This window comes from Rhamphochromis longiceps, linkage group LG10, assembly GCF_057381845.1.
Source record: "Rhamphochromis longiceps isolate RC_006_pf linkage group LG10, R_longiceps_female_GT1.1, whole genome shotgun sequence".
Classification (NCBI taxonomy): domain Eukaryota; kingdom Metazoa; phylum Chordata; class Actinopteri; order Cichliformes; family Cichlidae; genus Rhamphochromis; species Rhamphochromis longiceps.
In genome coordinates, this window is record NC_140566.1 from 23,215,805 (window position 1) to 23,232,306 (window position 16,502).

The 16,502-nt window shown below is 40.7% G+C and overlaps 1 protein-coding gene and 1 long non-coding RNA gene across 2 annotated transcripts in view; both read left to right on the forward strand.

Moving 5' to 3' along the window:
- The window catches only part of LOC146660943 (uncharacterized), a 73,716-nt gene extending 69,236 nt beyond the window's left edge, over positions 1-4,480 (forward strand). Inside the window, exon 3 of the long non-coding RNA XR_014913564.1 lies at positions 4,262-4,480. This is a non-coding gene — a long non-coding RNA (uncharacterized LOC146660943). The remainder of the gene's footprint in view (positions 1-4,261) is intronic.
- Positions 4,481-9,000: 4,520 nt separating this feature from the next.
- Positions 9,001-9,861, forward strand: LOC146660945 (uncharacterized). Its single transcript, XM_085421669.1, has one exon. The coding sequence runs from the start codon at positions 9,001-9,003 to the stop codon at positions 9,859-9,861; it is 861 nt and encodes a 286-aa protein (XP_085277795.1).
- Positions 9,862-16,502: the final 6,641 nt, after the last annotated feature.

Here is a 16,502-nt window from a genome sequence, read left to right on the forward strand (position 1 = left end):
TTCCTCTTGGGCTTAGTTTTTTTTTTCCCTTCTTTCTGTCAGTAGTTGCTGTGGGAATACTCTGCGCCCGTGGCAGTCCTGTGGTAATGTTAAGGAAAGGAAGTTGATACGTCTCATTTCTTATTTGTAAAGTAGTTCCTCAAAATCATTTTAGTCACAATTTAACTGTTTTGTCTCTGTTTTTGAACATCAGTTCACAGATGGATACAGAATTCACTGAGAGGCAATAGTCACTCTTCTAAATACATTTCTCTACAGTTTCCCAATTGCAGAATTGCAACACTCTGGAACATCGAAATTCCTCTGGAAAACCCCCAAAATGTAAAAAAATAAATAAAAAATTAAGTGTGTATCCAACAGAGGCAAAAAATATTTAAACACCACAAAGTTGAGATTCCTAAAGTCTAATAGTTAAGAATTGTCAACAAGATCAAGTACTGTTTAAAAGAGAATCCAGCTTTTTCTGGACTGGACTGGACTCTCCCAAACACGTCACTATAAGACTGGACTCTCACACACGTCACCACACGCACCACCACACATTTCCTATAATCCTATAATTCCTATAATTTATAATCCTTATCTTTATAATCTCTTCTGCTATTTGCACATTCTTTACTGTAAATTCCTAAGTTAATTTGTAAATTTTTGTAGTAAATTGTAAATATTGTAAAACTTTTCTTCTGTCATTTAATGGTCGGGCATTGTACAGCTACAAGCATTTCACCCCCATGTCATACTGTGTATGGTTGTGTGTGTGTGACAAATAAAATTTGAATTTGAATTTGAATTTGAATTTTTCATCGCCTCCTGAATATTTACACTTAGGCGCCTCCAGGTGACAGTGTTGAGTTACTGTCCGTATGACTCACTGGATTTTGTGTTTTTCATGTATTCACTGGTTACAATATGAAGTATATATCCCCTGGAGCAATGACTGCATTGTCGCTTCTTTTCACATTTAGTCATAAAATTTATGTCTCACTCTAGCCCAAGATCATCCGGTAGCCAAACACACCCATCCCATTTTACTCTGTACTCTGACTTTTTTTTGTTCATTTTTCGTTTTTGTGATTGGCTTTTAAACTTTCGGTTTGTTTCTTTTGTAATTACTTAAGTGCCTCAAGTAGGAGAATATATCGAAATCCAAATCTTTTTCACCCACGTAAAGTTCTTATGAATAAATAAATAATTGTTTGAAATCAAAACCATTTTATTTTATGACATGGGCGCAAAGTAATATTAATCTTTGTATTCACTGGAATAGATATATAGTGCCACTTTTGCTGCTTCTGTTGTGCCAGTACTTGTACAGCTAGTAAAATATTACTAATTCTAAAATTCATCTTCACCTTCATGCTGTTTTAGGAGTAGCTTATCATTCTGTTTGTCTCTGAGGAATAAGGCCCACCATTATGTCATCTAATGTTGGATAATCTCACCTCCATCTGGCTGGCCTGGGACACAGTCTGTCCTACCCAGCAAGCATGCCTGGCTGACCAGTGAGCTGCAGATAATATTGAAACTGTCCCCAAGAAAACACCCCATTTTACACAGAGCTTGAGAGAAATACATAGAGCGATAAAAGCTTCTGAGATTACGAAAGAAGGGGAAGAAACTATTATGGGGAAACCACTTAAAGCTCATTGTTTCAGAAAGATTGTGATAATATTGCGGGTCGCTTGCAGGCTGAATTGCTGTAAATCAGGATGCATGTGGCATTCGTGCAGCCTTGGAAAACAAAAGTCAGCATTTCAACTTTTTCTTTTAAAAAAAGCCACATTGGAACCTGGAATTTGTTTTCCATTTCCTTCCTGCAGTTAACTTGGTTAGCATGTGCAGTGCCTTCATGGGAAGATTTTCATTACTCAGAATTAAAAACAAAAGGAAATCAAAGAAGCCACAAAATTGTCATTGTTGGATTTTATTTTTTTTGGGGGGGGGGGTGCAAAGTTAAAGTCACTGTGTAACTCCTAACTCTATTTATTGAGAATGTCATTTCTTTTCTTGTCTAAATGAAAATGTTCATACATAATTGAGTTCATGCATCTACTTCTATAACAATTTTTTTTTTTAAAAATATGTTTAAATATCATATTTTATGAGAAATTATTTTTATTTTAAGTCACTGACAGCAGCAGATTTTACTGGATAAGAGGTGTAGCTTGTGTAAGCAATACACTCCAAAAGGCCTTGGAGCAGTGAGGCTGATAAGGATGTCATCTTCAGTGAGGTGCCAGAGAAGCGACGGGTGGAAATGTAACAATTTGTATTCAGCAACGCAGTGCTGCCTTTTAATGCATCTGCAAAGCCAACAGCACATGAATATTCACTGAGCAACTGTTAGCACAGCACTGAGTGTGATATGCTCCTGCACTTCATTAGGCTAATTGTACCCCTCATTGTACTGTGGACCCTTCTAACAGTTGATTCAGAACTCAATGAACTAATGCAAACACTGCAAGGCCCGATCAGCCGAGTCTGGCTAAGATGAAATATGGATGTGTATGTGAGCGCGTGCATGTACTTCAGTGCATGCTCCTGTGTATTCATGAGTCTAAGTGTAATTTGTGTACAAGCACTCCTGCACAAGCATGTACTTCTGTGTGCATATTGCATATTTGTGTATTCTAAGCGACATGCTCACAGGAACTCCTAATTCTTTATGTAAAAAGATCTTTTTTTGAGAGCAAGGACAAATGCATGCATAAGCTAAACATATTTTAAGAGACAAATGCATTTACACATCAACATACACTCACCACAAACCTTATTAGGACTCCCTTTGGTCTTCAGAACTGCATTAATTCAGTTCATGTTGCAGATTCGACAAGGTGCTGAAAACATTCCTCACAAATTTTGTCTTATTTAATGAATCATTTCATTCATCTCCTGGAAGTTTTCAGTCTTTTGAATATGTGGCTTTACAGCTGAAGGCCCCATCCAAAGTTGTGTTTCTTAATGTTTACATGTTTCCCAAATACTGCACAGACTTTTTAATGATCTCAGTGAACTGCTGTCTGTGATCTGTGTTGATTTTGACTGTGTAATTATTGTTGGGGTTTTTAACATCCATGTGGACATCCCTCAGGACAAAGGGACTAAAGACCTGAGTAACACTCTGGGCAACATTGGGCTGACTCAGCATATAACAGAGGCCACACATAATAGAGGACACACTCTTGACCTACTGATCTCCAAGGGCCTAAGCATTTCAAAGGTTACTGTAGGGCTGCTCGATTATGGCAAAAATGATAATCACAATTATTTTCACTGAAATTGAGATCTCGATTATTTGACGATATTTATTTAACCCTTTAAGACCTACCATAAAACCAAGTCTGCCAGAGCTTTTTTTTTTTTTTTTTTACATGCTGTAGTGCCATTTTTGGGAGCATTTCAAGTTGTTATACATCAATACAACTGTTATAGCCCATATTTTAATAATATGTATGCATTAAGTCCATAGTAATTACATTAATTACAAAAAAGTGCAATAAACTACAAAAAAATTGAAAATCGTTTTTGTTTTGTTTTTTACATATATTTCTACTTGGGGAAATTTAAGAGGCTTATCCCTCAAAACTTTAAATACAAAAAAGTTGCAAAAAATAGTTTCCCACCACAGTAAATTTATTTTGAGTGTCTTCATAGTTTTATTTTGGAGATACAGCAATTTTTATATACTGCAGGAAAAACAAAAGACAATCCTATGATGCAAATTTGCAAAGAAAACAGCATGTGCATCAAAATAAACTATTTCCAGCAGTGCAATTCGAGTTCTAAGCATCACAGAAACTATTCAGAAAAGTCAAACATGACTTATAAAAACACCAGTATAGGCTTTTAAGGCCTACAAGTAAAAAACTACATTTTCCGTGAAAATGACGTCGGTTTTGGACAGGAAATGGCGGACATGCGATAGTTCGCGTTGACATCTAATCTCTAAGGCTAAACCCTACATACCACACAAAGATATGGAGAAACTCATTCATGCTTTCATTATGTCAAGACTGGACTATTGTAACTCACTCTACTTGGGTCTACAATCTTCTCTTCTGCAGCGTCTGCAGCTGGTCCAGAATGCCGCAGCACGTCTCTTGACCGGCACTAGAAAGTTTGACTCTATCACCCCTGTTCTGAAAAATTTACACTGGCTTCCTATCAAATATCGAATTGATTTTAAAATTCTATTGTTTACTTATAAAATTTTGAACAATATGGCACCTGACTACTTAGCTGATCTCCTCTGTCTGTACAGCCCTCAGAGAGCACTAAGATCATCGGGCCAACTGCTCTTGGTGCAACCTAGGTCTCGGCTGAAGACCAGAGGAGACCGTGCCTTTGCCGTTGCTGCACCCAGGCTATGGAATACTCTCCCTCTTCATATTCGCGCGTCAGATTCCATTCAGTCTTTTAAATCACGTTTAAAAACGTATTTGTTTGATCTGGCATTTAAGGCGAATTAGGGTAATTTACATCTGGCTCTGTATTTATGTAATTATCTTATTTTATATATTTGTAATTTATATTTTATTGTGATTTTATTTGTACTGCGATTTTAATGGAAAGCACTTTGGTGTACTTCGGTCTTAAAAATGTGCTATATAAATAAATTTTGATTGATTGATTGATTGATTGACATCTTTTTCATTGTGGGAAGTGTTACGAACAGCTGATCGGATTGGCAAACCGTGTTTCTGGAATATTATTTTTTTGTTCCTGCAAGCGCTTTTTATGCAATTTTTGCAAAGCTTTATGTGGAAGGAAACCGTGACCGAGGACAGGCTGATGGCATAAGATGTAAGTACAACTCCTCTGGCGTCATATGCAAAACAAATTATTGCGCTAGCTTACGTGGTTCCGGTTCTACAGGGATTTAAAGGGTGAACAATAACAATGTATTGAATAATGACTTTAAAAAATAATATAAAATAGTGTGCAAATACTGATAACAGTGCAAATGTTTGCAATATAAAAAATAAATGAAAAATGTAAACATCTATGTCTAGTGAACTTTGCAGTGTTGCTCTGTGGTTCAGTTACGACACTGTAGCAAAGTGTACACACTATGTCTACTTGATCCACGTCAAGTAGAACCCATAATGTTTCCACACCACTGAAGTTTGGGTTTTTTTTACCTCTCTTTTCAACCAACGACAGTCACTCTCCTCCCCAAATAACTTCTGCTTAGCTTTCCGAGCTTCCCTTGGGTCTTCTTAATTGTTGTGATACGTGTTGGAAATGCAGAGAGGTGCGCTCGATTTGCCACACGGAGCAGCGCGAGAGTAAAGCACGAGGGAGGGGCTAATAATCGGCTCAGTCATTTTTAATGATCGTTGAAAGCCCAGATCGTAATCGTGATTAAAATTTGATTAATTGAGCAGCCCTAGGTTACTGTGTCTGATGTGGGCCTGTCTGATCATTACTGTGTTTTCTTTGAAAGTAAAATTTCAGCCCACACAAATATATCAACAGCAGTGATCACAAAACGGTGTGTAACTGAAAACAGTAGTGAGATATTTAACCAGGTCTTCCCCTTAACACCTGACCTGTCCAGAGGTTCGATCAATGAGCTCGTCAATAGCTTCAATGCTAAAATGTTAAATCTCATGGACACCATTGCTCCCATTAAGGTGAAGGTTATCTCTGGAAGGAAAAAGTCTCCATGGAGAAACTCCACACTGGTGAAAAATGAAAACGAGAGTGTAGGAAAGCTGAGCGCAGATGGAGAAAAACAAACCTCCAGGTTCATTATGACATCTATAAAGAGAAACTTCACAATTATAATTTACAACTGAGGATTGCAAGGAGGTCCTACTTCTTTGACATCATCACCAAAAACAGTCTGTCTGTGAAGGTTCTCAGTCATCCAGGTCATCGTAGTCAAAGGAGCTTGCAAAGAAAAGGTCACCAGAGAATTTCAATCTATACACCCAAAAACCACAAACCAGGCGAGAAATTTGGGTGTAGCGATGGATGCAGACCTAAACTTAGAAAAACACATTAAGACAATAACAAAATCAGCTTACTATCACCTCAAGAATATTTCAAGGATAAAAGATTTGATTACTGTAACAGCATCTTTACAGGTCTACCTAAAAAATCAGTCAGACAACTACAGCTCATTCAGAACTCTGCTGCTCGAGTCCTCACTAAGACCAAAAAAGTGGACCACATCAGTCCAGCTCTGAGGTCTTTACACTGGCTGCCTGTCAGTCAGAGGATAGACTTTAAAGTTCTGATGCTGGTCTATAAAGCTCTGAATGGTTTAGGACCAAAATACATCAGTGACCTCCTGACCCAGTATGAAACTTCCAGATCCCTCAGGTCATCTGGATCCGGTTTTTTATCAGTTACCAGAGTCAGAACCAGACACGGAGAAGCTGCATTCAGCTTTTATGCTCCATATATCTGGAACAAACTCCCAGAAAGCCTCAGATCAGCTGAAACACTCAGTTTATTTAAATCCAGGTTGAAGACTCACCTATTCTCAGCTGCATTTGAATAAAACACCAAATCCACACTGTTATGCTTAAATTTCAAAACTTACATTTTAACTACTGATTTTATCTACTGTTCTGATTTTATCTACTGGGGTTTTTTTTTGTTTTTTTTAATCAATTTCAAATCATGCTTTTTATTTGTTTTTGTTCTTTAATGTCTCTGTAAAGCACTTTGAATCACCTTGTTGTTGAATTGTGCTATATAAATAAACTTGCCTTGCCTTGCCTTCCATATTGACCTGATAGAATCGCACAGTTGCTGCAGATTTGTTAGCTGCACATCAATGATGTGAATTTCTCATTCCACCACTCCAAACGTCCTCTGTTGGATTGTCATTGTCGTGTTCAAAAAGCCAGTTAAAGATGTTGGAAGCAGTCATCATTACACTGCGGTCATAAAGGGATGGACATGGTCAGCAACAATACTCAGGTAGGCTGCGATGTTTAAACTATGCTCAGTTGGTACTAAAGGGCTCAAAGCAAAGCGTGTCAAAAAACACTATTACCACCAGCCTGAATTGTTGCTACAAGGGAGGCTGAATCCATGACTTCATGTTGTTTATTACACATTCTGACTCTACCTTCTGAATTTTGGAGCCTGTTTGAATTGTAGCCTCAGATTCCCTTTCCTAACTGAGAGAGTGTTCCCGTCAGGTCCACTTAATGGCTCTGCAATATGTGACAGTTGCAGGAAAATCACTAATAATTTCTTAATTCATTAATGAAGTTTTCAGTAAATTGCCATTCTAGTAAACATACAAAAAATTCAGGTTATTTCTAGAGATGGCACGATACCACTTTTTTATGTCCGATACCGATACCGATATCATAAATTTGGATATCTGCCGATACCGATATGAATCCGATATAGTGTTGTTACGAACTTGTATGTCCATGTGTTTGTTTGTGCAGGTGCTGTGTTTTTTCTATGTTAATTTAGCTGTGCCAGGGCCCTGTTCCGATTGGTGCGTGGATATACTGCCCCGGCGTGATTGGATCCAGCTGGAGGACCCGCCCATTAAAAGGAGGCTGGAGTGCTACAGCGGGAGAGGCCCTCGCGTTTCTCCTCATCACCCAGCAGTAGTCCTGTGGTAGCCGCTGGCTGCAGTATACGCTTGAAAGTTGTGGAAGTGGAGTGGGTAGGGGTGAGCTGCCATTTCTTTTGATCACCCGTTTTCTCCTGTTTTGAGTTAGTTAAGGAGGTCAGACTCTGTCTTTATTTTTGACTTTGTTTTGGTAAGGTCAGGGGTGCGGAATTTGTGTAGGTTTGTTTTGTTTATTGTTTTGGCCTTGGCTCACCCTGAAGTGTTGACACTCCCGTTTTGGTTCTCTTTATTCACATTGTAAATAAATCACCTCATATCTAACGGATTGGTTTCGTGTGACTGCTTGGGTCTTGGGGGGGAAGCGAGTGCCTCGCTCATGTTATGGCCTGGCCCTAGACGGGTCGCAACAGTGTTTTTTAATCAACAAAACTGTTTTTTAAATATCTTGCTGCATTTTGTATAAGTTCATACTCAAGTTTAAAACAACAACTACACTAAAGCTATTCTGTTATACCTGTATGCAAAAAAAAATATTTCATAGTTCAGCAATACTGATCAATCTAATAAACTTAAACCTACACCATCCTCCCTATTCTGGTATTTTAAAGAGTACTTTGCGTAAATATTAAGCAACCTAACTAATAGGGTTCCAACTCCCAGCAACAAAAATAAATAAATAAAAAATAGGGAACCACCCCTCACGCTCCACCTCATGATGCTTAATCGACGTAATCAACCTTAATTTGATGCAGTGTGGAAAAAAAATGCACAGAAATCAATTATTTTTCAAGAAATATTAAATAGATTCAACATCTTTCTTCAACAGAATTGCAGACTGCACAGATGCTACCTTCCCAAAGGAAAAAGTACTATAGCTTACTAGGGTATATTAGACTTAACAGTTACTATATACAGTAATGGACTTCTATACATTTTACATCAGATTAAAACTTTGGGTGTAAGATTCAGATAATTATTTAATAACAGTCAGACATTTTAAATGAAAATAAGAAAGAAAAGTATGTCTTTGTGCCCCCTTTTCCCTGTTAATGCCCTATCGGCCCCCCTGGCTAAACTTTGCTAGATCCGCCCCTGCACAGTTACAGCCGTCAGCTGTGTAGAAAAGGATCCTGGTGTAGAAAGTAATATTAAATAAATTCTAACAACAGTTTATCAAGCTTAAACGTGCTGCTGTTGTTCAGCCGCTGGTTTCCTCTTTCTGGTGCAAAGTGGGCCAAAAACAAAGAAGAGAGACGGACTCCCGACAGAAAAGCCGATCAGCTGATCATTAAATAGAGGTTGTAACCTCAACTCTTTTCATTGTTGTTTTTCAGTTCGGAGCTTATAGTTGCAATTCTCACACGTCTTGACAAAAGGTTTTTAAAAGTCCCTGAAGTCATTGCTGTGATATCATGCTTGGGTTATCAAAGAAATACTCTTCATCTTCGATGAAGACCATCATTAGAATGATGAAGGCTTTGAGCCTAAAAGATGATCCAACCCAACAGCCAGTGTCTACAAGCCAAGTACGGAGCAGTTTCTCCACTGGAGTGCAAAGTCCACCCAGTGTGATGAAACTATCATTGGTTGATCAATCTGCTTTAACTAGCAACAAACTTGCATCAAAAAGAAAGCGATCTGAAGTTGAGGATCGACTTGATGACAAAAGAAGCTTCTCCACAGCAAAGAAGCAACGGCGTTTCTCAAAAGAGAAACCCTGCAGTCACACTGAAGTGAGCAAGACACAGAAGAGGGTACCTAACATATGGATCATCGGCTCAAGTTACATAAAGCGAGGAGAATGGGCAGCACGCCACGTGTTTGGAGAAAACTTTGGACTTGATGCCAATGTTCATTGGTTTGGAAAAACAGGGATGCGCTGGGATGGCGTCCTTCTTCGTTTTGATGCAGAGTTGATGTCCAGAAAGAGTCCACCTGATATTTTGGTCATTCATGCAGGCGGGAACGACTTGGGACTCGTATCCGCCCAGGAACTTTCCTCTGCAATGACTAAAGACTTGACTGAACTGCATGCAAGGATCCCCTCCATGACAATCCTATATTCCTGCATCAACAAACGCCAAGTGTGGAGGTACAGAAATCCAAAGTACATTATGGACATGGGCGAAAAAACTGTAAACTCAATCATGAGAAAGGCAGTTCATTCCTTTGGAGGCTTCATCATTGAACATCCCTCCCTGAAATATTATGACGAAACCCTATTCGGACAGGACGGAATTCACTTCAACAAGAAGGGAAATGACGTGTTTCTGACCAGCATCCGCTGTGCCATCGAGAAGATCCTTTAGAATTTGTCTCACAGAAAATAGACTTGAGAAAACGCACGACCTCTGGCAACCCCAACCTACCATCTGACATCAGGAGCTCTATCAAAACTGTCTTTATTTGATTACTTTAATGTAGTCAAATAAAAATGAGTACAAATCTGAACACTTAAAGTAAACTTCATTAAAATAAAATGATAAATAGATAAATACAAGCTGAATAGTTCAATGTCTTGGCTTCGTTTTAAAGTTTTAATAGTGTCTCTATGTGAATGTGTATGGAAGTAGTTAGAGTTGAAAGACGAGTAAGGTGAATGAGAATTTGAAGATCCTCCCTTTGAATTACATGGAAAATTTTTGTTGAATAAAGTTGAATAATTTAAAAATTATAAATGTTAAAAATGAGAAAAATACAAGCAGTAATGTCCTAAAGAAGAGGAATCTAATGGTGGTTGAATGGGTTTTCTAAGTTGAACGGTGTTGAAGAAGATAGATGCTGAAAACGTATGGAATATATAAAATGGAATAATAAAGATTAAAAGAACAATACTGTGAATGCTGATAAACATTCACACTAATTATACATGAAACATTAGTGAATATGTATAAGTGCAGACATATTCACTGTAAATACCGTGTACATTTTATTTAGTATGTACTTTGTAAGAACAGCTGCAGCAAGTAAAGTTGGATTTCAGTTCTTCTAAAGCCTAAAGTCATTTTACAAGGCCTTCAGGCAGAGAGGCCTAAACAGAAACTGCATGAGGACAGAACTGTCAGTCAGTATTTCTTAGTAATCTTTATGTCAAAGCTAAATATGACACCATATTACAACAACAAACACACAAAATTGCTATACATAGTTTCTTTTTCATTGTTAAAAGTTTTTTGTTCCTTCTTTCTCGATGTCGACATAAAAACTACTGTAATGACGGGCCATTTAAAGCCTGGTAATTGTCTCTGGCATCCTGAAAACTCCATTTTGGCTCAGAGGAGAGCACTTTCACAAACACAGTCCCAAAGATGCATTACTACTGCAAACACACATTTTGTGAATAATTAAGAGAAGGCAGGAGAAAATTAGCTCTTCTTCTAGACTGTGGATGGTTCCCAGCTGTACAGATGGTTTCAAAAAGAAAGCATGGTTTGAAGAGTACAATGGTGTCTCAGGAGTGATTCATTATTTCTTGCTCAGAGAATGTGGAGTGCCTGAAAATCTTTCTTTGGTGAAGGGATCATGGCTTCACATATGTGCAGTTGTTTTTTATTCTGATTTTTGTCTAAATAGTTTTTCTAAGTTACACATGTCTTTTGTTTGTTTGTAAGTTCTTTTTTTTTTCGCCTGTCCCATTTGGTTCTTTAGCCATCAGAATTGTTGTCTGAAGACCAACAAGGATACCCAATGGATTTACTTTGCCAAATGGATCATCGTGGCATTGCCGTATTGGTCCATTTGGTCGATCTTTGTTTTTATTATTTATTATATTTTATTTTCAGATGTTACAGACGGGACAGACATGAGTGAGGGATAGGAAAGGGAGAAAGAAAGAGGAAGGAAAGGAAAAACAGAAGGGGAGAGGGACAGTGAGAAAGGGGGGGAGAAAAAAAATAAAAATCTCCTGGATCACCTGTTGAGAGAAGAATAGAAAACAAGCAAAAAAAGACAAAAAAAAAAACAAAGCAACATACTAAACACAACACCATCGCATTAATCTAGCTAAGTGTAAACAGCAGTAAATACTAAATATTCAATGTTGTTGTGCAGCACGCAGGACAGATGTGCTTCGAAGTAGCAGCCAAGAAAGGTGTAATTTGGGTCTACGAGCAGTGAACACCCGTGTGCATACCTGTGTGGATCAGCGCGCTTGTATTCCAAAGGTTTCTCCATGTAACGATCTGCTAGGGAGTGTGGGGGGGCCACAGCCCCGTCCTCCAGGGTGTGAAGCAGGTATGGAGGAGATCAAAACTCCAGACATCCAGAGGCCCCCAGAACACAAGAGACCATGGAAGACCAACAGAGGGGCAGCCGCGCCACTGTTCCAGTAAGAGCTGAGGAGAGTCCCAGATGAGGGTTCACTCAGTAGCCATGGAGCAGAAGCCAGGGGGAGTTGCAGTGACGCGCCCATGAGCTCCGCCGGCCGCCAGCTGTGCCTGAGTGACCGAGCCCCAGGCCGAGAGGCCGGGGGCACCCCACCCCCGAAGGGGCACCCCACCTCCGAAGGGGCCCGAGCGCTCCAGGCCCCGATAAGTGGCCGCCAAGGAGTGAGCCGGTGTGTACCTGGACGCCCACCCCCAGACACAAAGAACCACCAACGCACCGACACCTGAGGGAGTCCGCCACCGGCAGGGGAAGTGGTGGTAGGTGGAGATAGGCCTCCAAACCTTGGAGGGCCTGAGGTGTCCCCAGAGAGGTGGCGTCTGATACCCAGCCTGACATATAGACACAGACATACAGGCACACACAGACACAAACATCCATTCCCCCCCTCATGCTCTCATATGCACTCACTCCACACTCAACCAACGTGGAGACAGACATAAAGAGACGCTGTACACACGATCACACTCCCCAAGCGTACTCTACAAACCGGGTCTAGGTACCCTTGCCCCTGGAGGGGGGAACTGCACCCAGACCCAGGTGGTGTTACCCTTTTCCCTGCGGTGGGGAGAGGCAGACCACCCCGACTCCGTAGCAGCAGGGAGGCCCCACACTCCAGACCGCAGTCGGACGGCCAACTCCACCTAGCCCTCCCGCTCCAGCAGGCCGCAGAGAATGGGGGTGGGAGAAGACTCCAAACCTCCCTCCACCCGCTCATTGTAGTGTTGATGCATGTGTGTTCTAAGGTGCAATTAAAACCCAGGAGGGCATGGAGCTACCTGCCAAGGAGCAGCAGGTAAGCGCATAGTCCCTCCTGATAGCCCTCAATGTCTAAGTGTATTTAAAATTGAGAGGTGGGCAACGACGCCAGGGGTGAGGTGTACACCCTGATGGTAATTTGGACTCCGTGATTGTGCCCACCCCCAAGATCCTATATGTATGTGTAATGAGAGTGTGAATAATGTGAATGTCTAAGTTGTGGGATAAAATTGAGGCAGAGGCAGCCAGAAGGGGACAGAGGGGGGGGGGGTAGCCTCCTCTGCACCCTGGTGACATACCCCTACTCCAAGGCCCTGGAGTAGTTTGTTTGTAAGTTCAAGTATAATTGTATTATTTATTGTTTCGTCTTATTTCCTTTCACATAGAGGAGTTTTGTTCTCAAACATACATATGAGACACAGCTGATTATTGGAAGGAGGCAACACAAATCAGTCTTACTTAATCATAAATTCAGATGTTATTTCATGGGCCGTGCACAGCTGCTTGAGATCAACTCTGGCACACTTAAGATCGATTTCATCTCAAGTGGCTCAGTCTTGAGGTTTTTGCACTTAATGAAGGATTCATTGTGAAAACAAACGATGAGCACCATGAGATGTCTTAAGAAAAACAAATTCAATGCCCGCTTTCAATCAGTTACAAAACTTTAAAACTTTAGAGTTTACATTAACAGTACAGTTTATACCAAGGCATTGCTTATGTATGGAATTTGGGAAGTAAACCACTTTTATAATTTACTTATTTCTTTTTCAGATAATGGTAAGGTCTAGAAATAACTAGAGATGGACTGATCCGATATTACGTATCGGTCCGATACTGACCTAAATTACTTGATCGGATATCGGAGAAAAATAAAAAATGTAATCCGATCCATTAAATATCACGAAAGCACCTCACAAAACTTGCAACACGCCATAACTCACCTCAGAACGTTAGCACGTTGGAGCAGTATGCATCAGGTGATAGAGCGGCTGTGGCATGCGGGACCTGTGGTGGTCTGGATAGCATTTGGAGCTTCGCTAGCAACCTGACATTTCATCTCCAACAAAGTTATCCCGAGAGAAGTAAAGCAAGTGTGTAAGTCCATCTCTGAATGTTTGTAAAGCATTCCTGCGTTAAGCTTAACAAGCGACTGCCTCTTCTTGCTGCTACTTCAATCATGAAACTGCTTAAGGGGTTTTGAAGGTCTGTCATGTGGAATTCCTTTAATGTCATCTGCACCTCTATGATGTCACAGAGTAGACCCGCTTTTTGTATGCTATTTCCTTTATCACCATCAGAGATGGGCAGTAACGCGTTACTGTAATCCGATTACTTTTTTCAAGTAACAAGTAAAGTAAGGGATTACTATTGCAAAAATGGTAATTAGATTACCGTTACTTTCCCGTAGGAACGCTGCGTTACTGCGTTACTAAAACCGTGATTTTTTTTTGCGAGAATGTCTCATGACAGTGATGTAACCAAGTGCGACGTTCGTGACAACAGCTGTGTGCAGCTCAACAATGGATAATATATCGAGTGCAGGAGACAGTATGAGCGTGCAGCATTTAAAGTGTGGAAGTACCTACCTTACTTTGAGTTTGATTCCATAAAAAGTGACAAAAACATTAGTGTCCGTTGTGCGTGGGAAGAAACCTTCTTTTTACAGCGAAAAAAAAACCCTAAACTTCCAAGCAAGCACTGAGTGCGCAACGACGTAATGGGAAACTCACAGAGAAACTCGCGGATTCTTCCACTGACCGCCGTGGCACACCTGCACCAGGGTAAACCTCCGCCTGCCCCACTCCTGCTCTTTCTGTTTGTGATTTTGATTTCTGCAGCAGGCCTGGATTCTTACATAACATCCAGACAAAAATCAAAAGGCTTAAACAGCATTTGTAGCTTCAAAACTTAGACACAATGCCAGGTGCAGTTGTGCACATTTTCAGTATATTTAGATATAATATTTATTTATTTAATTACCAATTTGTGTGTCATGCTGACCAAATAACATCAAAATGTGCACAAAGTTTCACAGGAAAATACAGTAATGGAGTATAAATAAACTCTAATGACAGTCCAAATATGATGTCAGCTGAGTTGCTGCTTGCTGTGTTAGGATAATGTTTTGAATTATGATGCTTGTGCCATGCATTTTTAATGCTCTGGATTAGAATAGAGAACAAGCATTTTACTTTTTTTCTCTAACAAAAAACTGTTTATTATATTATCGTTCTATTTAGTTTGGGCCACAGCCGGGCTATCAGTTGGATTTATTATTTATTGTTTAGTGAAGTAGAGATAAAATCACCATCATTTTAGGACTTTTAAACTCAGTAGTCCATGCTATGTCAGCAGCTGTGTCTTGAACCACTCTTTTTTTATCCAGGAACCTGGAAGTAATTGGCAGCATACTGGAGAGCTGCAAACAGCTATGGACTTTAGTGCAAGTCCAAAGGGAAGAGCTCAGGCAGAAGAAAAATTCTTCACATGGTTGAATAACCTTGTGGTTTTAATTATTTATAAATGATCCAGTGACTAGAATGTTGGGTTTCACGCACTTGACCAAAGGGTGGAGTAAGGAAAAAGAGAAGCTAAAAAAGAAAAGAAAAATGGAAAAATGCATCCATCCATCTTCTTCCGCTTTATTCGGGACCGGGTCACGGGGGCAGCAGCCTAAGCAGAGAATCCCAGACCTCCCTCTCCCCAGCCACCTCCTCTAACCTATCCGGGGGAACACCAAGGTGTTCCCAGGCCAGCCAAGAGATATAATCTCTCCAACGTGTCCTGGGTCTGCCCCTGGGCCTCCTCCCGGTGGGACATGCCTGGAACACCTCACCCAGGAGGCGCCCAGGAGACATCCTTGTTAGATGCCCGAACCACCTCAGCTGGCTTCTTTTGTTGTGGAGAAGAAGCGGCTCTACTCTGAGCCCCTCCCGGATGAATGAACTTCTCACCCTATCTCTAAGGGAGAGGCCAGCCACCCTTTGGAGGAAACTCATTTCCACCGCTTGGATCCGCGATCTCATTCTTTCAGTCACTACCCACAGCTCGTGGCCATAGGTGAGGGTAAGGGCGTAGATCGACCGGTAAATTGAGAGCTTTGCTTTTACACTCAGCTCTCTCTTCATCACGATGGACTGGTGCAGTGTCCGCATCACTGTGGCCGCAGCACCAATCCGTCTGTCGATCTCCGGCTCCCTTCTCCCATCACTCGTGAACAAGACCTCGAGATACTTGAACCCCTACACTTGAGGCAGGAACTCATTCCCGACCCAGAGTGGGCACTCCACCCTTTTCCGGCAGGAAAAATGCCACTCTAAAAATGAATATATAAATAAATAAACAAAAAGCTACAACATATACAGGCCACCACAATGTCAGTATATGACTTTGATTTATCCATCCAGACATCCATCAATTTTATCCCACTTATCTGGGGCCAGGTCACTGGTATTATAGCCCGATTGTAAGTCTCCTTCTCTCAAGTCACCCTCCAGTATATCCTGGGTTTGCCCTGGGGCTTCCACCCAGGAGGACGTGCCTGGGACACCTTGCTTAGGAGGAGTCCAGGAGGCATCCTAGTCAGATGCTTGAATTCCCTCCACTGGTCCCTTCCAATGTGGAGTGCTTGCCTCCACATTGGAAGGGACCACTTTTTTTTTTGGAATTCCCACTTTTTCTCCAACTTTGGTCTTGCATAAGTTGTCTTGTTTGGGTGCTTTGTCTGATTTACTGACCAAGAGGTTTTGGAAAATTACACTTTGTTTGTAATTTGGTCTCTGTACACCACTACAGTGGATTTAAA

Excerpts from the sequence above, each read along its gene's own strand:
- LOC146660945 (XM_085421669.1), top strand. The coding sequence starts at position 9,001 with ATGAAGACCATCATTAGAATGATGAAGGCTTTGAGCCTAAAAGATGAT.